This window comes from Platichthys flesus, chromosome 20 (assembly GCF_949316205.1).
Source record: "Platichthys flesus chromosome 20, fPlaFle2.1, whole genome shotgun sequence".
Classification (NCBI taxonomy): Eukaryota; Metazoa; Chordata; class Actinopteri; order Pleuronectiformes; family Pleuronectidae; genus Platichthys; species Platichthys flesus.
The window spans coordinates 4,914,699-4,936,598 of NC_084964.1; the positions used below are offsets into that span (position 1 = coordinate 4,914,699).

A 21,900-nucleotide genomic window follows, 5' to 3' on the forward strand; every position below is an offset into this window, starting at 1 on the left:
CGGTGAAGCAGTAAGATCTATTTCTTTGACTTATTTTCATATTTTTTGCAGATTTTTATCCTAAATTTTAGTTTTATTGCGAACGTGTTCTAGTTCATCTCTAATTTCATGTCTTTGATTTGATTGTAAAGCATATTTTCAGCTGTATTTTTACGAAGGAAAGATGCGGTATAAATGCAATTGATTATTAAAATGAAGTATAACTCTGAGCTGTCCAGATTTTCTGAGAGGAGGTCACACAATGGTGGGATCATGAGTCTTCACTGTTGCCTTCAGACTGAGGTGTGACGGGGGAGCAGCAGGTGTCAGTCAGAGGTCAGCGCTGATCCAGGGTCAGATCCAGGTCCTCCTCCTCCTTCACTGTCAACGGCCGGGTGTGAGCTGCGTTGCCATGGAGACGGAGACACAATCAGTTCAGGCACTCACCGGGGACAGAGGAGCCAACATGGAGGAGCCACCTGCCGAGGACCGGCGGCTGCTCTTCATCGCCGACTTCGTGCTGAAGTCCCTCAAAGTCAAACAGGACAAGTGGCAGAAATGTGTCTCCGGCGAGGAGAACCGCCAGGTGCTGCGGGACTTCCTGGAGAGCGCCGAGCAGCGGAGCCTCGTGGTGGGTTTGACCGGCGGCGGGACGCTCCAGGCCGCCGCCGGCTTCTCCGCCGCGCCGCCCAGAACCAAGGCGGTGTACTTCGTGAAGCGGGGAAACAGCGCGCTCACTGCGGAGACCATGAGGGAGAAGTTGACCTGCGGAGACATGTCCCCCGACCCGCTGGAGCACTTCTCCGCCGTAGTTGAGGTGAGCAGTGGGTCTGACTTCATGAAGTGACTCTGAAGTTTGTACATCACTCCAAGTCAGTCATCCCAGTACATTTGATCCAGTACCGTGTATAAGTACTACAGTCAACAGAGACTTGAGTATAGATATGAAAGACCCCCCCCCCCTCCTCCAACTATCCAGAAATGAAGCCAAAACCCACCATCTTTCCCATTTGCACCCTCTCTTTATACTAATTCCACAAACGTCTGTCTGTATGTGGAACGCATATCTCGCAAACTGTTCATCTAATTTGCCGTTAACCTGGCAAGTACATTCTTAATGGCCCAGGGAAGCGCAGTGTGGAGTTTGGTACGATTTGGACATGTGGTACATTCAATATTAATGCAAAATTGAAACTGCAAATATTTTTCTGCACTTAAAAACTCTTATTTCCTTACACGTTCACAGCTGCTGGTCCCGCTGCTCTCGAACAGGAGCAACCACACTGAATGGCCACAGGTCGTGTCTGAGGAAGTCGTGCGCAACGTCCACTCCCTCAAGAATGATGTGTTTGTGGTGTCAGGTCAAGTCCAAGGCAAGACTCTGCTGCCCCTCCCCATGGACTTCGAGAGAGTGGAGCAAGCCGCCCTGGAGATTGGGAAAAGGTAAACAAACAGCTGGGAAATAAATATTTGTTTCAATGCATCATTTCTCCTACTTGCACATTCTAATGGTTTATGAAACCACACAGGGGGGGAATGGTGGAAAGGTGCATCATCCACTCCTTGGAGTCAGCAGTGATCGAGTGGAGCCGTCAGATCTCTGCCGTCCTGAAGATAGACTCCTCTGGGGATCTGCTGGAAGGCAAAAACCCCACACCTGACACAGAGCTGCTCTTCTGGAAGAACAGGTCAGCACCTCAGTTATTACAGACACAAAGTATCCACTGGCAGCTCCACAGCTCCACTTGTTCCAGGGATGAGATTGTGTGTTAATAACACAATGTCCCTGTAGGACCTCAAAGTTGGTTTGTTTTTTCAATTTTTTTGCTGATTTTGATTTTCAGAGCACACATGCGCTGTCAAGGGACACAAGCAATTTGGTGCTCTCTTCTTTTTATACTAACGTATCAGAATTACAACTTGAAAAACTTTTAGATTTGCTCCTTCAAACAATCCCGGGGGCGTTCCCGACTGGAGGTCACTCTGTGCTGATATCTGCGCAAATAAGGTTGGGGTTTCACAAAATATTTGTATCGTTACCGATATAGTTGGAACCTCATCTCGTAAGTATACAAATATACTCCGACAGAAACCCACAATAGCGATGGAGAGCAAAAGAGAGAGTGCATTGACCGGGAAGTGTCACCAACCAGATGTAAGGTACTTGTACAGTTGTGACTAAAAACAATACATTTCCCGCTCGCGCTTCAAAATATATATACGCCTTCTCAGCCATGACTGCCTCCATAATTGTCGACAACCAGAGCACACGATGTTGGTCCTCCTCCATGTTGGTTTTTCTTTCACGTTTAATCACGTAAATGTTCCACACTCCAGCTCAGAAGGTGGAGTTAATGCACCCAAATGTTATTTCCCAAACGCCATTAAAAAACATATATTCCTTTGACATTTCAAGTCTCTGGAATTGCCACTGTGAAATTTTCTCCTGTAAACTGCAAGAGCCCATGAATTTATTTTTCTTTTGAATAAAAAGTTAATATATTTAAATTTTTTTGCTGAATTTGATGATAGATCTGACGAAAATGCTGTGATTCCCTTTGTTGTGATGCCTTTGTATTTTATATGCCTGTTGGCTTACTTAATTGTTAGATGCTAGAGCTTTGAGACTCAAACAATAATGTTTACATTAGCAACCATGTTGCTGTTGCCTAGCAGCTGTGTTTTCAGGTCCTAACCACTTAAATGCCAAACACTGTGTACACAACTTCTCACAATGTAGCTCACAAGCTCCATTTAAAGGTAGAATTACACTCAACAAAAACACAATGCACACCAATTTACATAATAAACCACACTGCTAATGTTTCACTTAATGATTATACTTTGATTAGGTTAGCATAGTCAGATCACCCCTACCACCAAATGATTTTAAAGTGCATCCAATATTTTAACTCTGACACACAAGCTCTCTATGCCTGTATAATTCAAGCACAGTAAATCAAAGTAAGTTAATATGACCCTAAACTGTTACTTTTTGTCAGTAGAGTTTACAACCAACTTAATAAATCACAAGTCTAAAAACGTTTTAAAATAGATGCTGCAACAATCCAGTGTTTGTCTACAAATGTGACTTTCTTTTTCCCAATTGAAGATATGCAGATTTGGAGGGTGTCCATTCCCAGTTAACAGCCTCTGAAGTGAATAAGATGGGGAAGCTGTTGGAGGCTGCGGAGAGCAGCTATTTCCCTGCTTTTATAAACATGCAACAGAATGTTTCTGCAGGTAATGAATCTGTCCATCTGACCTGAGAAAAACATTTAATTAGTCTTGGGTCTCTGAGGTGTAGTGTGTATCTGGTTGAGGCATGATTTGAGATGATTCATCACCATCTTCTTTTTCACACGTGGTGGTTGATCACATTTTCACTTGCCAGCTTTAGAAGAAGCAAAGGACATCAGCATCTACTTGATGCCCCTCAAGGGCCTGTTTGAGGACATGGAGAGCATGGAGTTTCCTGAAGTCAGACGTCAGATTGGCCCTTTGATGCACACAGTATGCCTGGTGTGGGCAAACTCCAGACACTACAACACACCACAACGCCTCATCCTTCTGTTGCAGGAGACTTGCAACCTCCTCATACAGCAGGTCAGCAGCAGTTATACTTTTCTTTGTTTTATTTTTGATTTAAAGATTTGAGACGTAACTATATGGATATTTGGCATTAATAGTAATTCGGGAGTAAAAGATTACCAGCATCGATTTATCAGCCAATGAATATGAAGCTTGATATTATTGTTCAAACATAGCCTTTATTATAAATATAAGGCAACTTAAATACAACAAAATATATAAAACTTAAATTACAAAAATATAAAATACATTTCCATAAAATTAGATAATTGTTTTCTTTTTACATCAAATGTAAAATAATAACAAGTGCAGATTTTTCTCCATTGTTTATTCTGTACAATGATAAAAGATAAACGCCAGCAGTGATATACGGCTCAAATAACTATCGTTGTTGCTAATTAGTTATCGCCGTTGTGTTTCTGGCCTGTAATTGTAAGAGGTCACCTTTCAGCACAAAGTAAGTGAGTGCTATTTTTTTGGGGATTGGTTGATATAGTGTCACTTTCTGTTGGTTAGAATGCTTTTTTCTGTCCAGCTCAGTTCCTCTGTGTTCAGTTTATTGGACACAAAAGTCATTTGCTGCTGAAAATACACAGTGCATCAGAAAAGTTTTCCCAGGAAAGTCTTACAAGCCAGCAGTGTTAGATTAACCCTCTAGCGTGGTATTTTGAAAAACGTTTTGCACCAGCCCCTCCAAAGTTCCTCTCTCTCTCTTTTTGAACTGTGTATCCTGGGACAGTGATGTGACACAGCGGTTTACATAGGGCAGTCTCAATTTACTTCTGTCCTTCCTGGAGAACATATCCTACCCATGATGTCCGTGTGTCAGCTGGTGTGACATAGGCTATCAAAGTTATCTACCTACTTAAACCCTTGTGATGAATTCCATATGAATACAAATTGAATAAACATGCATCCAGCACTCTGAAGCAGGCAATGGGGGCGGGACATAAACCAGGTAGGATGAACACAACGTTTTCGAAGGGTTAGAAAGCAAACAATGGAAAAGTGAAAGTATATTGTTGGTGTGTTTGAGGAGTAGAAGTAAGAAGTAAACTCTGGGGCATTACCACAGGCCAAACCAACAATCCAAACAGATATGTTTAGAACGTGAACTGCACTAGTGCAAAAATAATATTAACAATAAAATAAAGGGTTATTTTCCTTTCTTGCCAGGAGTAAGATAATAATATTGATACCACTAACAATATATTTGTTAAGTTTTTAGCTAGTACCAGGAGGATGATTGTCTTAGCTTAAATGATGAAAGAAATCAAACATGTTTAAGGGACTGATGTGCGACTGCAGCCAAATATATAGGATCTCGCTTATTGTCACCTAGAGGGAGTTGCATTATGCTGTGTTTATGCTTTATCACATTTGTATTGTAAGCCAAACAAAGATAAACTTAGATGCTGTTTTAGTTAACCCCATCTTCTGGAATAGGTGTCAGGGCTTTAACATGGTTAGGTGGTAAGGTTAGATGCCGAGTTAGTTTCCATTTAAGGAGTGCAAGGTATCTAACAATGTGATTTTGTTAGGAAACAGTGGAATGGAAAAGTCCGCGCCAGATATGTCTCTGAAGGATTTTAAATTGACTCGCCAAAATATAGAATAATGGGCACAAGTCCAAAACAATCCACAAAAAATCCATCCATCACTTGTGCCTGAAAATATCCTTGCTAAGCTAGCGTTTGAGCAATGAATATGATTTAAGTGCTAACATGTATAAGTCTGTATTTGGCACATAATGAGGAGGTAACTAGTCCAAAAGTCTCCCACATCCTGCCTGACAGCTCCAACCCAAGATCCTACTCCCAGGCGTCTTCAAGACTGATAAGAGCTTTGGTCTTGATAGAATCCATTCCATCGCGTATAATTGAGATTAGGCTCTTTGTGTTGGAATCCAAACTAACTGTAGCTGCTACTCCTCTCCAACACCAGTCCCAGATGTTTCTAGTTCCAGATGAGATTCTGAAAGGAGAGGTTTCTGAGAGTCTCCTGACGGTGCAGACGTGCCTGGAGATCCTGCAGCTCTTCAGGACCACTTACGAGGACCGCAGGGCCAATCTGGCCGAGTACCAGAGGGCCGGGAACTTGGTTAAGCCTTGGGACTTTTCTCCGTTTTTGGTCTTCTCAAGATTTGACTGCTTTATCAATAGAATCCTTGCCATTAAGGTGAGTATTTAATCAAAGGTCAGCACTTTTGGCACGAGAATAGAGATGCAGTCACTTCAGTGATACTGTAGTTGAGCTCAATCCCCCTCAATTTCCTCTCACTGTCTCCCTATAGGACATCCTGTTAACAGCTTTAGACATGTTAAAGCTGGAGAAATTGGTGATTGGAGCTGTCAGAGGCAGCGCACTCAGTCAGCAGGTCGAGCTGCTCAACCAAGAGTTTTCAGAAACTTACAAATTCATCACAGAGAAGCCCTATGACTGCTTGGACCTGAACAATACGGTACGGAGTGTGAGGATTACTGGGTGCACAGGGGTTTCGCTTAAATCCCAGCAGGGGAAAATAAGCAGACATTTTGCAGGTCAACTATTAAAGTGTAATTTTTAGCCCTGAATACTTCTCAGTTTATGCTTCTTTTATTCAAGCAGGCAAACACCAGTACAACCTGTTCAGTCCTGTGTTTGTAGAGCAAATTGGCTTTCTACATAAATAGTATTTCTTTTCCAATGCTCTTTAGTTGCGGAACCAAAATGTGTCTGAGCAATGGCAAGAAAAGTAATTTATTTTTTGTGTAGGAGCCAGTCAGTGTTCCCCTCTGGATGGCTTTGAGTCAGTGAGATGTGAAAAGGGATATGCCGGCCTGTCACAGTCTAAGCTGTGTGCTCTTTTGGCTGCCGCTGTAGCTGTGCTTTTTGTACCCTGCAGGAGTTTGAAGAAGATGTGAAGAAGTTTGATCTGAGGGTGGATGACATAGAGCGTCGACTAGGAACCATCTTCTGTCTGGCTTTCGATGATGCCGCCGGACTGGAGCCCACCTTCAAGGTCTGGGAACTGAATCTGTCTCTTCTCACAAATGCACAAACACAGTCACAAACGAGTACTAAAGCCCTTTTGCTAATCTGTTGTCTGCAGGTGGTGGATATGTTTGGTAGCTTGCTGGAACGCCCCCTAGTGGCAGCCGATGCTGTGAGCCGATACCCTCGCCTTGTCTCTGTGTTTGATAAGGAGCTGAACTGCTGCAAACTCATCTATGACAAACACATCCAGCTTGCGGAGGAGCTTGGTGAGATTTAGAACAATTTCCTGTATTTTTACAATTTTCATTTTAAATACTTTAGAGAGACAAGAGTGAGCAAAGTTTCAACAAAATGATGGCCCTCAAACTGGAGAGTGATCGGGAGGTTAAACCATGTAGCTTGAGTTAGGCAAATTGTGTAGTTCTTATCTCAGTCACCATTAACCTTTGTAGCACCCTTGACTTCCTCAGGTTCGCCTGTTGTGAGTAAAAATATGCCTCCAGTAGCTGGCGGGCTGAGATGGGCCCAGAGTCTACAGAAGCGCATCCATACCCAGTTCTCCAAATTCAGACAACTCTCCTGCCTGTGAGTTTTCCTCCCATTGCCAACAACACAGATTAAAAATGGAATTGGTTTGTGGTTTTTCATTTCCAACTGTGAATCTGTTGCACTAGCTGCTCCTCTTCATAACATTTTGTTAAGGTGTTTTAAAGGCCTCATAAAAAAGATGATGTGGAAAACAGGCCCCTGAAGGTATTGGCTACAATTGTTGCATGGGTTGACAGATTTCATCTTCTCTACAGGTGTCTGGAGTCTGCGGAAGGAGCCAAGGTCATCGACAAGTATGAGGAGATGATGCAACTGTTGGACAAGTAAGTGTGGATGTTATTTTCCTGTATTACAACAGTTGTCATCAGGCTTGCATGTATGCATCACTGAATACAAGATCAAAAAGGGAGGTTAAACAGAATAGACAGTGACAGAATGTTTCAGGACTGTAATAACCTTGAAAGCCAATCACATTACTCAGATATTAGATCCCTCTGTGGCTGGGACTTCACACAGACTCAGTTTTGAACCTGCATGTTTGTGATTTTGATGGTTGAGCATGTAACATTTATGAAAGCAGCCCCTGTGGAATAGCATGTAGACACGCAGCTTCCAGCATTATTTATGTTCTCATTACTGTGGCGCTGCTCCACAGATTATTTCACTCCCATAATCCCATATGCTCCTTCACTACTCACTGATGCCAAGTGAGGAATGGCCTTTTAGACCATATCCAACATCAAAAACTGAAAGAAAAAGCATCCCATAGGTCCGAAAATTCTGTTTGCATGGAATCAAACGGAATTATGTTCGAGGCAAAAAGAGAGAGAGAGGGCATGTTGGTTTTTCCACTTGTGTAGAAATGTCTGCACATCATGGCGTTATAAAGCACTCTACACATGGCAGCTGATTAAAGCTATATAGTCAGTAACATGAATCAATGAGACATTAATTTATCTAGGCCTATAGCAGTAGAGCTAGAAGCTGGTCCAAGGCAGTCCTGAACCAGGCCTAAATACATAAGAATATTATATTATATGTAAGTTCTTAACATCGATACAAATACTTACTAGGAGCCAGTGTAAAGAGGCTAAAACAAGAGTGATGGGGTTTCGCCTCGGGTGAAAAGCTGACAGCTGAATTCTCTGAACGTACAACCTGCAGTAAATATAGATTCTGGCCGTTGAGGGGAGTCAAAGCGTAAAGAAATATAATCAAAATAAAAAGGTCTGTGTATTGCAAAATATTATTATTTTGCAATAATATAATTAGGATAGCACAAAACATGATTGACAAATGAGGGAGGACACCTTATGGAATAAAAAAAAATCACTATTTACATAAAGAGATCAATGCTATAACTTAAGAGACTAATCAGTTATGTGTGCAATGCCAGGATGAGTAAGAGACAGAATGGAGTGAGCATTCTGCTTCTGAAGAATCTCCATAGAATCCCATCTGCTGCATGACCTCCAGTGTGCTTGGCTGCTTCCTGTTGGAATAAGAAAAGAGCAAGAGATGCAGGTCAAACGGAGAGAGAGAAAAAACACAACAATCAGATCAGGCAGATTATGGGTGTAAATGAGCCGGTATAGAAATATATGCTGTTTCCAAAATGGGGCCCTGTCTTTTACACAATAGTGAATATGTTATGCATATGCAAAAATGTATCATTATTATTTTAATTTAAAATATCAGCAGTCAGTATATTGTGTTAGAGCTAAGATGAGGATAAATAAGTTACAGCTATTCCAGACCAAGCTCAGAAAAGAGATAAGTGAGTCCTTACAAGTATGGTAATGTAAATGTGTGTGCGTGTGTGAAAAGGTCTTTTGTGAATGATGCACATTATTACACACACACAGCCTGACAGATACCCACTCTTTATGCTCCACACCTAATATGACTCCTTCACTCGATGCCCCCCCCCCCCCCCCCCCCCGAACCCACAGTATTGGAATTATGAGCAACAGCAGTTCTTTGCTCTCAATTTACTCCCATCAGAAATTAGAGCTCTTGTTATGTTGTAATAATCATCGCCTGAGTCGAAAGTGAGTGCCACCATTATTATACATTTTCCAGTGAGGAACAGAATTGGCATCCCCACTCATTACCCCCACAGACAAAATGCAGTGTGACCGAGGCATTTGATTGCCTCTGCGTCTGCGGTGCCACTATCAGGAAATGAAGCTCACAGCAGAAATCCAATAAGGAGCACACAGTGCACACTTAAGTTCTCGTCATAATCTCGACTATTTACAGATTGATATAGCTGTACAGAGCCCTGAAATGCTGTCTGTTCCCAGCCTCTTGCAGATGAATCAAGGTTTATCCTCATCTTACCCCTGCACACCTGCATGTAACCTTCCTGAACTGCTGCCTTTCCCTCTGCCCTAGAAAAGCAAATAACGCCTCTGGTTCTGTTTACAACCTCGGATGATTTGGGGAAAATGTCACGTGCCTCTTATTCGCTTTGGTTGATTTCTATGTTGATTTCAACCTGTGCCCTTATGAAAGAAAGGTTCCTTTAATGGGAACTAGTGAAGGTTTTGTTGTAAACCTGCCTGTTTAGAATGGGCTGTTTGTTTGGCCTGTGGTCATGTTGGCTGCAGCTTTCTATCTGAAACTGTAAAAGTGACCTGCGTTATTGAGACTCGAAAAGTAATGCTGCATTCAATTACACCTCGGAGCTCGGCTTTGGAATGATGTCCTTCCTGAATAATCAGAGTTGATAACGTTCCAGTTGTACAATTGGTCGGAAGTCGAAGAAAGAGAAAGCCTCTCTTGCGGCTGCCATCTTGGAGTTTTTTTTTACGTTAGCTATTGTTAGCATAACCAATTCATAATAAGGCATTACATGGCATTTCAGGCATACTTATACTGTAGCAACACAACCACCGACAGTAATTGGACAACACTATGTGAACGACCAATTTAAGTGCTTATAAATAGTAAAAACTACAGCTTTTACTGAATGTTGAAACACGGAGCCGCCATCTTGGATTTCAAAGTCAGGGGTGGTGAGGTTCCTTCGAAATTGGGACTTGAGGTTGTTTTCCAGGTGCAGCTTCCGAGCTCCGAGCTATAATGCATAAAGATTTAACCTACGAGCTGCTCCACTGCCGCTGCACAAAGAGCTGTTCACCTGTTTATTTAAAACCTCACTGAAGCTCATCTCGCCACACAGAGCCCTGAGAGTCACAGTCAGATGCACAGAGATTCCTGCACTTATCAGAGAGCTTAAAAACAATGGGTATATTTCTGTGTGATAATAACTTCAGTTTGGCTGAGATAAAGTGTTGTTTTCTGTGTGTTTTCCATTCCAGATACTCCACCAGTCTGTATGAGACATGGACAGAGACCGTGAGCGAGAGCTCCCAGTTCAACCTGAACCTGCCTTTAATCAGCAGAGACCCGGCCACTAAGCTGATCTCAGTCAACTTCAGCCCGCAGGTTTTTACATTAATCCACTTTTCTCTAAAAAGTGATCCGAGGGAGGCTGCTAGAGGTGCCACTGTTTTTAAACCTTTTACTCTGAGAAACTCTGCACACGCTCTGAGTGATATATTAGTTTGGTTTTCCCGTATATCAAACTAATCTCTTTCATTAAACATCTTTCCCTAAGTGTCAGACACCTGCCCACAGCTCCATAACTCCTTAAATAAAGTTGTGTTTCCCCTGCGCATTCATCATTTAAATAAGTTGAGTCGGTATTTCAATATTTCATTTAAAGGTAGTGATGTTGGGCCATGCTGTCCTAAAGAGTTTCTGATCTCTCATTAATCTGAGCTTTAGTGGAACGTTTTCTCCCAGCAACACCAAAACTGTTGTACTGGATCCTCATGTTTTTACTGTGACACAGGGCTTGAAAGTAAAGGTTTTAAGCAGTGTCTGCCTTCACCGATCAAAATCTAATTTGACAATCAAATTGTGAATGTGTTATGTTTCTCACTGCCTCCGTCTTCCTCTTCCTCAGCTAACATCTCTGCTGCGGGAGGTGAAGTACTTGGAGGCCAGTCAGACTGTGGCCATCCCTGAAACTGCAATGCAGATCTACACCACCAGGGGGCAGCTGCAGCAGTATGTTGCCAACTTGGAGCTCACCATTGACGCATACAACAAGGTACGTGTCGATCAGGCTGTAAGCCGTCAAGGAAATGTATACACGGATGCAAATAAAGTGTGATATCAAAGCATGAGGTGGATCACAGTTGGCAGCAGGGGAAACATGTCAACCTCTAGATGGCAATCTGAGGCTTTTTAAACCATGCTAGCATCAGTGCTGTAGAGACGGGAACATCCGATAGTTCTTTGAAATATATGAGTCCTGCTTTTGATGTCACCTCCTCTCATGTCATCCTCATCATGCACTATAGAGTAGTAGGTCCAGACATTAACATTAACACTGACTGGTGTGGAAGATAAGCTAAACTAAGCTAAGCACTATAATGTGATGTTACCTTTTAGATTCATGAAAGTTATCCTTTTCACATTTTTTAATTCAGTAATTGTCAGAAAATGTGTCATAATTATTCATTCATTCTTGAAGAATGATACCTGATTAAGAATTGTCTTTTGTGAAATCAGATTACCATTGAACCTTGACCGTCAGAATTTAAATTAATGTTTTATTCGTGAACATTTGTTTAATTTTAAGAAATTCCCTTTATATGTTCACTAGAATGGGACACATAGACATACACACTGTAGACTGCTAAAACAAGAAAATGTAGTTGAATATGATCCTCAAATTATGCAATTAAGGATTCACATTGTGTGTATGAATTCACTTACTGACTTTAGACATTAGAACATAAAATATAATGTTACAAAAATCTCTTTTGTTGCAGTATTTGGAAATGGGCAAAGATCAAAATGACGATGCAATAAAGTAGCATAAAACAATATAAGCGCAATCACCATGTAAGGAACTCAGCTCAGCCACATGTGTCATAGCTAGCAACATTTTATAAATACAGCATTTCATTGCTCCAGGTAGCAAAAGATTTAAGTCAGATTAAGTCGGAGCAACATGGTTGTGAGTCTTATGAGGACAACAGCCGTCTTGCTGCTCTGGGCCCTTGTGTGGCCTTTCACTGGTGGATCTATTAAAATTATATTACTGTGAACGCTTAATGGGAGCACAGAATCACATCTCATCCCTCTTTTCCTTTTTGTTTTCTCCCACTGTTTGACCGCAGGTGATGCACTCTATGCTCGAGGTGGAACATCCCCTTATGTTGGGCCAACTCAGGGACATCGACGCTAACCTAAAAAACGCTGAGGAAAATCTGAACTGGAACAGCCAAGGTCTGGATATTTTATCATACTAGCAGATGCATAATTGAGAAATTACCCCTGTAATACAGGGTCTGTATTAACACAAGACTATAGTGCAATAGATATATTATTTAGAGTCTAATGCAATGACCTTTTCTATCTACCTGCATTCTTTCTCTGTGATAAAGCAGCGATTGCAATGTGCTTTTTCTGTAAATTCTTACACAGTGACGGTGGCATCTACAAACAAAGGCTCTGTATTTGTTTTTCAACACTTGTACAACTGTTAATTTGCTTAAAGAAATAATTTTTTGATCCTTCTTAGGAATAGTTAGGTCAACATTTCTGGGTTATATGCTTTTTTTGCTTTCTTTCCCTGGGATAATCTATACATATATTATTTTATCGTAGTCAAGTATAAAAATACACAAACTGTTTTTTGGTTATTGATAATACTTTTTTGGGAACAAAACAGTGCTTTCTTCTCATGCCTTTCATCACATTCAGGTTGCCTCATTGGTTACCATTGGATGAAATGAAAAATCTGACTCTGACTTAATTAACGAACTTTAGGGGTAAATGTATGTTGCTGAACTGCATGTAGATTAGAGCCCACTTGTTTCTGTTATCATCTCAAATGCCAAAACGGCAGTTGGTTTTGAGTCCAGCTCTGTGATGTCATTTCTTCAATCTGCTGTTGAAGTCAAAGTGTCTGTCCCTGCTGCTGCGACCCACCCAGAACGCTGAGGCTGTGTGAGATTTGTTTACGAAAGAACAGCTAACATTTGTATTTAAGAAGGAAATGTCAAATCGACCAAAAAATATTTTAGGACTTGTATTATAGTAGCCTATATAATGACAAGCAGCTATACACAGTGTTCAAGGAGATATTTATTTGTATGATAAAAATGTACCTCCTTCCTCCAACTCCCTGGCGTTTCCCTCCATACTTGTCATTTCGAGGGAAGAGCAGGATGTTGAGAGATGTGACATGAACAGCGAGGCTTTGCATTTTAAAACATGTAAAATAAGAAAAGGAGAGGTGTTCAATCATTGATATGCTCTGATTGACACTGCACTGTTAGTTTCTTCCGCCCCTGGGATTCCCAGAAGAGGAACGCAGCAGAAATGAGAAGAGAGTTTACGGTAAAAGCGAAAGCATGCAGCTGTCTGTGGGGACAAAGTCACAGTCCCTCTGCAGAATGTTCAGTAGCTGCACACACTTATCTCCTTCATGCTGTGCAGTGGGTGTGTATTTTGTGGATATGGTTTGTTCATTTGGTAAAGGAGTATAGGATGACTAGAATTGTATTTCTTTAAATATACATGTTATGCAGGAATAAAATTTCCCAGTGAAATTTCCCATGAAATTTCCCTGGACATGCTGTCTCCCAATTCAGGGACCGCATCCTTCAGAGGACCAGGCCAATCTAGACTTTGAAGGCTGAACCTAAATGAGACGGTCTGGTCTATGGAGGATTTCCTGTATGTGTCACTAGCTTGTCTCACTCTTACCGGTGCATCGTTACCTAATCAGAGCTGCTGCATTCAATGGCTTACATAGCTAGCTTGTTATTTTCATCACCGGCAGGCAATAAATCTTGAGATAGGTTGTGCTGAGAAGTATCCAACCATATTTCTTCACCTCATTTGAAGGAGCCTTAGAATGGGACCCACTACTCACTCGCATTGGGGCCACTGTTCTTCAAGTGCAGCGTCTGAGGGATGCAGCCACTGAATTCTGAAATAACTGGAGTCTTCATTCCATGTTGGGCCTGATAACATCATGTTCACATGCATATTATCAATGTATCCATGTGTCAGATGTTGTTGTTGCTTTAGGCAACCTGGATGGTAACCTAGCTCTACCATTATGATAGGTACCAAGAAGAAAGATATATTTGTAATTCATTTTTAAAAAGTCAGTCAAGCAGATGTCCATTGGTGTGTTTGTTGAATACACCCACTGGTCACACTCGATGCTGAGTGTCTTGGCAGACTGTATTTTGGTTGAACGCTTTAATATTTATGCATATCGACTAAAGCGAGTCTGTTTAAATGCTGTAAAAGCTGCTGAAGCACACTCACACTGACCTCTCTTTATGGCAGGGGAGGGGAAACCTTTTTCTGTCAAGGGCCATTTCAATTTTCAGCTCTTCCTCTCATGCTCATGCTGCTTCTGTGTGCTTGTGAAACATCTACTCTCAGATTTGTCCTCTGCTCCAGGGTTTTTTCTTCTTCTCTCAGGTTTTCTTGTCATAATCATACTAACCCTAATGCCAGCTGGAACTGTTTCTCTTTGTTGAGGCATATGATGGTAGTGATCAGGTGTGGCCATGCATGACTTTTTAAGACAGCAGTTCCTCCTTAAGTCAAACTCAGAAGTGATACGACTCTAAAATGGCTTTTTGCACAGCATTTGTAATGTCTCTATGTTTGCTATGGATGTTGTGCTTTGCGTGCGTGGAAAGTTTCTAATTTTGTTATTCGATTTGGTGATTAGTTGATTTTTTATCTTTTAAATTTTTACATCATGATAGAAATGGTTATTCAGTCTCAGTGTCTCTCTTTGTGTCACAGAAGAAATTTTCTTTTTTTTATCACTGTGAGAGCATCAACACAGAGCAGGCACACAGATGTATCATCGAATTGTGTCATGGGCTATATATCACATTCCAGAGGTTCCCCAGCCGGTTGGATATTAATCAAAGTAGTACTTCAGAAAACTACACAATTTGTAATAGGAAACCAGAAGCAATGAGATTATAGAACTCAGCTGTCAAATTTATTTTCCTTATGCAGGTTAAGTTGTCTTCTGAAGGAAAAAATGGGACACAAGAAGAACCCATTTTGTAGGTGGTCCCAGTATTTCAATCACACACTCTCATTCACTCTCATTCTCACTGCTCCGTCATATTTCCCTCTCTAGGTATTTGGCAGTATATCCAGGAAGTGCGAGACTCTGTCTGTGACCTGGAGAGCCAACTCCAGAGAACCAAAGACAATGTAGAGGAGATCCAAAGCTGCATGAGGTCCTGGGCCACCCCTATGTTCAACAGGAAGGAGGACAAAAAAGATGCACTGCTCAATCTTGAGGACAGGGCTGAGAGGGTGGAAAGGATTTACGGTCTGGTCCAGTCCTCAGGAGAAAAGATTCACTTCATGCTTAAGGTAGATAAAAGATCTTATTCTGTGTTTGTGTGAATACCAAATAGGCTTTGAGTTTTGCTCTAATTCCGCCATTCTATGCTGTTAATATAAGTCTGGGTTATTCAGATGTTTTGGTTGTTGTCTCTTTGTAACTCTTTGTCATGTCTTAGAGCAATCTGGAGCTGTTCAGAGCTGAGCCATCTTCTGAGGAGTGGAAGGCCTATGTTGAGTACATGGACAACATGGTCATAGACGGATTCTTCAACAGTATCAAAAACTCTCTCAAGTTCTTCCTGGATAACACAGGTAGGACATTCATGAGGAAAAAGTAAACTGAACAATTGAATCACAAAATTAAAGACTTATTAATACACAAATGATGCAATGTGCTTGGATATAAAATAGAGCCCATAGTATCTGTAGTACTGTAGTGATCTTACTATTCTCATTTCAAAGCCTCAAATCTTGTCGCCGACCATAAATGTAATATCAGAATATTAAGCTCTAATCACTACTTTGATTCCACAATTAACTGAAAAAACATGTCCTCAGGGCTCTTGATGTCAATTGGGTGTCTTCCTGTATTGGCTGTGGACATGAAATACTTCTATTTGCTGGCACAAGTTTTGTCAACGGGTTTAAATGAATTAGGACGTGGTTCAAGATGTGGAGAATCCTTGCCAGCCTGTTACAGTATCCAGTTCATCTCCTCCTTGCTTCTACTTCATCATCCTCCTCTCCCTGTCCTTCTTCTTGTTTGGGTTAAGAAAATCTTTTACGATCAGGAAGCTTTTTTGAAAGCAAACTGACCCTGAAATATCTAGCGGGAAGATGAGATTATCCATAGACTAAAGCTTTATCACTGCTCAGTGTTGACAGGTAACTCAAGAGGAGAGGCAGATGGGAAATACCATGTGACAAAGCAGGATGCCAGGATGCTTTACTTACTTGAGAAGAGTTTTCAGTGTTGTTTTAACAGTTTCCACTTTTTTCCTTTGGTTCCAGACCAGAGACCTGGCGTGCCCCCTCTTTTTGAGACTCAGCTGAGCCTGAAGGTTCCTGACATGGTGTTCTCTCCCTCTCTGGAGTCTGGAGCTGGGGACAGTTTCTTTGAGTTGGTGGAGAGCCTCATCAATGATGTGTTCAGAATTTCCTCACTGGTGCCACGCCTCGCCCAGCACATTCCCTTCCCCCACTACCAGGTACTGTTGTTTTTGATTCAGCTCCAATATCTACAATTCACAGTCATTTTCCTTAAGTTGTAATATCTTAAATGCATACCCTTTCTACTGACTAAATGTTAGTGATTCGTTTTCTTCAGGCTGACATGGAGGACATAGCTGACCTGGCTGACATGCGTCAAGACCTTATGGAACGTGTGCAGGGTGTCATGGTTACGTGCTGTGAGTATCGCAGCTCTCTGCACCACTACAGCTTCCTGTACGTGGATGATAGGAGGGAGTTAATGCGTCAGTTCCTCCTGTACGGACACTTTCTCACAAGCGATGAGATGGAGGTTAATGCTGATGATGAAGTCCCAGCGAGCCCACCAACCCTTGCTGACTTCAAGGAGGAGATAAACAAGTGGGTATTGGTGAAGCAGAGAGTGAGCACTTATTTGTGTTTGCTCTTGAATTTCTAGTTATTCTTATGTTTATCTCAACTTTAAAGAATTGGGATAGGATTTTATTTTGGAGAAAAGATTGGAAAAAGGTGAAATAAGTCTAAGGGTTAAGTCCTTATATACCCGAATGAAAACTGTTTGTCATCATCCAGGTATGAGAAGATCTACGAAGAGGTGCAGGGTCTGGAGGCAGTGCATGTGTTCAATGGGTGGATGAAGGTGGATGGCCGCATCATGAAGAATGCCTTGCTCAACATCATCAAAAAGTGGAGCTTCATGTTCAAACAGCACCTAATTGACAATGTAACCAACAGGTGAGGCAATATTTCATACAGTTGGGGGTTAACCTCAAGTAATTTCTTGTTTGGGTGAAACCATCAGATCATGACTCACATAATTTTTGGAAACTTCAACTCAAAGCAATTTAGCACAAGCCTTCTGCTTCGAGTTGATCATATTACATTTTTCAGACTTCTTTACTCCATTCACCAGAATGATGCACAATGGACGTATAGTCTAGTTGTTACACAAACTGATTTGTAATGATTTTCTTGTGTACAAAGTGACAACATTTTGTCTGCAAAAATCTGCATGACTAGTCTGTAATATCAATCTGCCAAAGTTCACCTGGCTTAAGTGGAATTGGAGAAGGCACAGTTTCTTCAATTGCATACACACAAAACACACCCATGTAACATGCCTCTGGTGTAGCAATTTTTTCAATGGAACGTTTGTAGCCGTGGATTACTTTTCATACAGTGTGCACATCAGGGCCAGATCAGAAGAAACCCTCCTGTTTATATAGCTTCGAATTTGAAGCTATTAAAGTTTGCCAATAACTTCAGGTGTCTTTTAGCATTTTAGAGTCTAACAAATTCTACACTTTAAGATTCAAGCTCCAAAGTACTGGATCCTCCATGTTCTGTAAAGCAATTGGATAAATCTCTCTTCTTGTCCATGGTCAATGCCTGTGTTTCTCAAGCTTTCATTTTTAATGAAGGATTTCCTTTCAAAATTTGTTTTCACTTTTTCTGAACTTGGATGACCCCTAATGACATAATGTTGGGTCACGACTGATTTCAATTGTACTGCTTATGAAAAGTAAAGCTCTTGTAAAACCGCTTAAATGATCAGAGTCCTTCTTCCCCAGCCTGTCAGACCTGGAACAATTTATCTGTGTAACTAAGGATGGCCTGGGCCAACATGTGAATGAGGGTGACTACGATGGACTGGTGGACATCATGGGTCACCTGTTGGCTGTAAAGGAAAGACAAAAAAACACAGACGCCATGTTTGAGCCACTGCAGGAAGCCATCGCTCTGCTGAAGGTGTATGAGCAGGAGCTGCCTGATGTGGTCTACAAACAGTTAGAGGTAAGTGCAGGTGTTCAGTCATTTCAGATCACGTTCACCAGCTTGTACTCTTCCATCTGTTTCTTTTAGCGTAGACAGAACCATTTCTCTTACTTTTACTTTGCATCTTCCATTTGCCTGTTCCTGTTCCACCCTCTTCCTCCTGGCCATTCATCATCTGTCACTCCTGCACCCCTCATTTTTCTCTCTTCATCTTGATCTCCCTCTGTCGGCATCAAATCTATCTGTCCATCTGCAGGAGTTGCCAGAAAAATGGAACAATGTGAGAAAGCAGACGGTGTTAGCTAAACAGCAGGTGGCGCCTCTGCAGGCCATAGAGGTCTCTAGCCTGCGTAGCAAATGTGCTTCATTTGATGTGGAGCAGCACACCTTCAGGGAGGACTTTCGCAAAAATGGGCCTTTCAGGTGAGGACAACCGAAACCCAAATTGCACAATATTAAATAACAACAGAATCCAAAGATACAAAATGTATATTTAAAATTTTTCTCAAAAGTAAAATGATATCTTCAACTTTCTATTAATCAGATACTTTCCCACTGGATATGTTTCTGGAAGGTTGCTATATTTGCCGTCAAAGTTCAATTTTGGTTGAACTGGCCAGTAAATCAGCATCATTGCCTGTTAACTTTAAACAAAATTTCACGAAAACTTAAAGGAAAAAAGATGTAGCGAAGTTTTCACTTGAGGATAGAGGTCACATGCAGCCGTTCATAAGCAGCTTGATTTATACTGGGCTTGTATGTGTGTGTGTGTGTGTGTGTGTGTGTGTGTGTGTGTGTTTCGCCGGGTGCTTTTGTGCACTCATGCACCCGAACAGGTTTGACAGCAAGACCCCCTTCCAGATGTTAGACACCTTCCATCGTCAGATCCAGGAGCGGGAGGCTATGATGGCGTCTCTGGTGAAGTCTGCCAACCTGTTTGAGGTCAACGTTTCAGAGTTCAAACAGCTCCGACAATGCAGGTAAAGCCCGACGCTGGCATGCAAACATCCTGTGCCAAATTTGAAGCAAGTATGACTTTTGCATTTCACAGTCAGTATTATTCAGTTGAATTCACTTTGTCCACTTCATCCCCAAGGTGTGAAGTGGGCTTGCTGAAGGAGCTGTGGGACATGATCACCACGGTGGAGTTTAGCATCGCTGCATGGAGGACAACTCTGTGGACAGAGGTCCAAGTGGAGGACATGGAGCTGGAGTGCAAACGCTTCTCTAAAGATATACGGGGCCTGGATAAAGAGGTGAGGGGGGGAGAATGGGCAAGACTAGGATGTATAACATAGAGTAGTATAAAGGTTGAAAAGTGTGCTAGGCTGAGAAGAAGAGGACAATTAATCTTAAAATGATTGGGATTTGGAAAATCCAGCCTCCTTTAGGTTTTCCTGGTAACATCAAGTAACTATCTAGAGGATTTTATTTTGAAAACTAGCCTCCTTTTGGGTTTCCTGTAGGTATCACTCTGTATCCCTCTGGGTTTTTTTTAATTTGAAAATCCATCCTCCTTTTGGGTTTCCTGGTAACATCCTGTAACTATCTTGTTTTTTTTTTTTTTTTTATTTGAAAATCCAGCCTCCTTTCGGGCTTCCTGATAACATTCCTGTAAATATCTGGGAGATTTTATTTTGAAAATCCAGCCTCTATTCGGGTTTCCTGGTAACATTCTGTAACTATCGTGAAAGTTTTATTTTGAAAATCCAGCCTCCTTTATGGTTTCCTGGTAACATTCTGTATCTGGAGGGTTTTATTTTGAAAATCCAGCCTCCCTTCGGGCTTCCTTGTAAAATCCTGTAACTATCTGGAGGGTACGGAAGAAGAAGAATCAGCATAAGTATACAAAATAGTAATAGGCAATTCCTGGCAGTGCACCATTAGGCACACAGTATTCATTTGAAACTGCAATTGACCATTCAGTGAACCCTTATATGAACATTATTCCATCATTCTAGATGCTGTCCGAGTTTAAGCTGCCTCTCTGTCTTACTCTTTATTTTATTTGGGGGAAGTTTACTCTCTTTACACCCCAATATCAGTATCAGGCCCCTAAACATGCCAGATTTGTCATCAACTAAAAATATTTTTGCAACGTTAGAGAAAGAGACCGAACAGAGAGGGGTGGAACCCTAACCTCCTCAATGGAGGTAATACTGTCAGTCAGATGGAGACTTGCCTCTTCAACAAACTCATTGTGAAATAGTTCCTGGAGGAATCAGGCACATTTAGGGAACTGATATTTATAAGTGTGTAACATTTGGTGCAGCTTGAATGAAATTAAGGTTGCTGCACCTTGGCGGGGGTATGATCTCTATGAAACTGTGTGTGCGTACCCTTGAGCAAGGCCTCTATGTGTAACTGAATAAATGTCAACTTAGTTAATTGTTAAGGGTAATGAATGAAATTGAAATTAAACCTGAAATTGTGTCTCCAAGCAAAAACCTGTCAAAAGTCCTTGAATTCATTCCTGCCCTCTGCCCCCTCTAGGTTAGAGCGTGGGACGCCTTCACAGGTCTCGACAGCAGGGTAAAAAACCTCCTTGTCTCCCTCCGGGCTGTGGCGGAGCTCCAGAACCCAGCCATACGACTCCGCCACTGGCATCAGCTAATGGCCGCCACTGGAGTCCGGTTCACCATGAACGAGGTTAGCAATCTATTCTTAAAGATACGCAATGCGAGCACTCTGTTGTTCTAATTCTGTTCATTGCTTTGGGTGAATGTGTTTATTGTTAAATTATTATTGCACAACCCAAACATTTTAATATTTGAAACTATAAAAAAGGAAAGTAGCAGGGGACAGTGGGACCTGCTTCACTTTTAAGTCTTTACCACCAAACTCTGTTACAAGAGTGGTACCCTCAAATTTTAGAATACCTTTTTAATTGTTAGACACTCGCCATAAATATTTCTCCACTGGTAACAATGATTTATAACATTGCTGGACTTGGTTTGAAAGTGAAGAGCAGACATATTTTTCAAGGTTTTTAAAGGTCTTTACGACAGGCTTCTCCTCTGCTTTATACAGCACTTCTCAGAGCTGAATGATGACTACTTTTTTATCTCAACAATCAAAAAGCATATACATTTCATATCTCTGAAATGACTATCAAAAGGATAAGCGGGACAGATGATAGATGGATGAACGTTTCTGTGAAATGAGATATTAAAGGCTCTCTTATGCTAACGTTAGCTCAAGCAGCTACAGTGCAGAGCTCTAACCTATGCCACTTATTAGTCAGATAAACTTTGTATTGCCTTTGTACGAGCAATACTTGCAGCCTGTGAATATTTAACATGGGTCTATTCTAATGTCCGTCCACAGTTTCTGAATGTACCACAAACTTTTTCATAGTAATATAATAGATATACAGCCTCCATCATCCTGGCACAT

At 41.5% G+C, this 21,900-nt stretch overlaps 1 protein-coding gene across 1 annotated transcript in view; it reads left to right on the plus strand.

Annotated features, from left to right (window-relative positions):
• Positions 1 to 445: 445 nt before the first annotated feature.
• The window catches only part of LOC133931783 (dynein axonemal heavy chain 9-like), a 91,171-nt gene continuing 69,716 nt past the window's right edge, over positions 446 to 21,900 (plus strand). Inside the window, exons 1-26 of the mRNA XM_062378735.1 lie at positions 446 to 796; positions 1,226 to 1,422; positions 1,509 to 1,667; positions 3,092 to 3,222; positions 3,374 to 3,585; positions 5,515 to 5,748; positions 5,864 to 6,031; positions 6,455 to 6,571; positions 6,662 to 6,812; positions 7,017 to 7,131; positions 7,350 to 7,418; positions 7,612 to 7,616; positions 7,751 to 7,802; positions 10,422 to 10,548; positions 11,072 to 11,236; positions 12,318 to 12,405; positions 15,305 to 15,546; positions 15,696 to 15,831; positions 16,531 to 16,727; positions 16,847 to 17,109; positions 17,302 to 17,463; positions 18,300 to 18,522; positions 18,761 to 18,927; positions 19,341 to 19,484; positions 19,601 to 19,760; positions 20,998 to 21,153. Coding sequence (XP_062234719.1) covers positions 446 to 796; positions 1,226 to 1,422; positions 1,509 to 1,667; positions 3,092 to 3,222; positions 3,374 to 3,585; positions 5,515 to 5,748; positions 5,864 to 6,031; positions 6,455 to 6,571; positions 6,662 to 6,812; positions 7,017 to 7,131; positions 7,350 to 7,418; positions 7,612 to 7,616; positions 7,751 to 7,802; positions 10,422 to 10,548; positions 11,072 to 11,236; positions 12,318 to 12,405; positions 15,305 to 15,546; positions 15,696 to 15,831; positions 16,531 to 16,727; positions 16,847 to 17,109; positions 17,302 to 17,463; positions 18,300 to 18,522; positions 18,761 to 18,927; positions 19,341 to 19,484; positions 19,601 to 19,760; positions 20,998 to 21,153 — 4,191 coding nt within the window. The remainder of the gene's footprint in view (positions 797 to 1,225; positions 1,423 to 1,508; positions 1,668 to 3,091; positions 3,223 to 3,373; positions 3,586 to 5,514; positions 5,749 to 5,863; positions 6,032 to 6,454; positions 6,572 to 6,661; positions 6,813 to 7,016; positions 7,132 to 7,349; positions 7,419 to 7,611; positions 7,617 to 7,750; positions 7,803 to 10,421; positions 10,549 to 11,071; positions 11,237 to 12,317; positions 12,406 to 15,304; positions 15,547 to 15,695; positions 15,832 to 16,530; positions 16,728 to 16,846; positions 17,110 to 17,301; positions 17,464 to 18,299; positions 18,523 to 18,760; positions 18,928 to 19,340; positions 19,485 to 19,600; positions 19,761 to 20,997; positions 21,154 to 21,900) is intronic.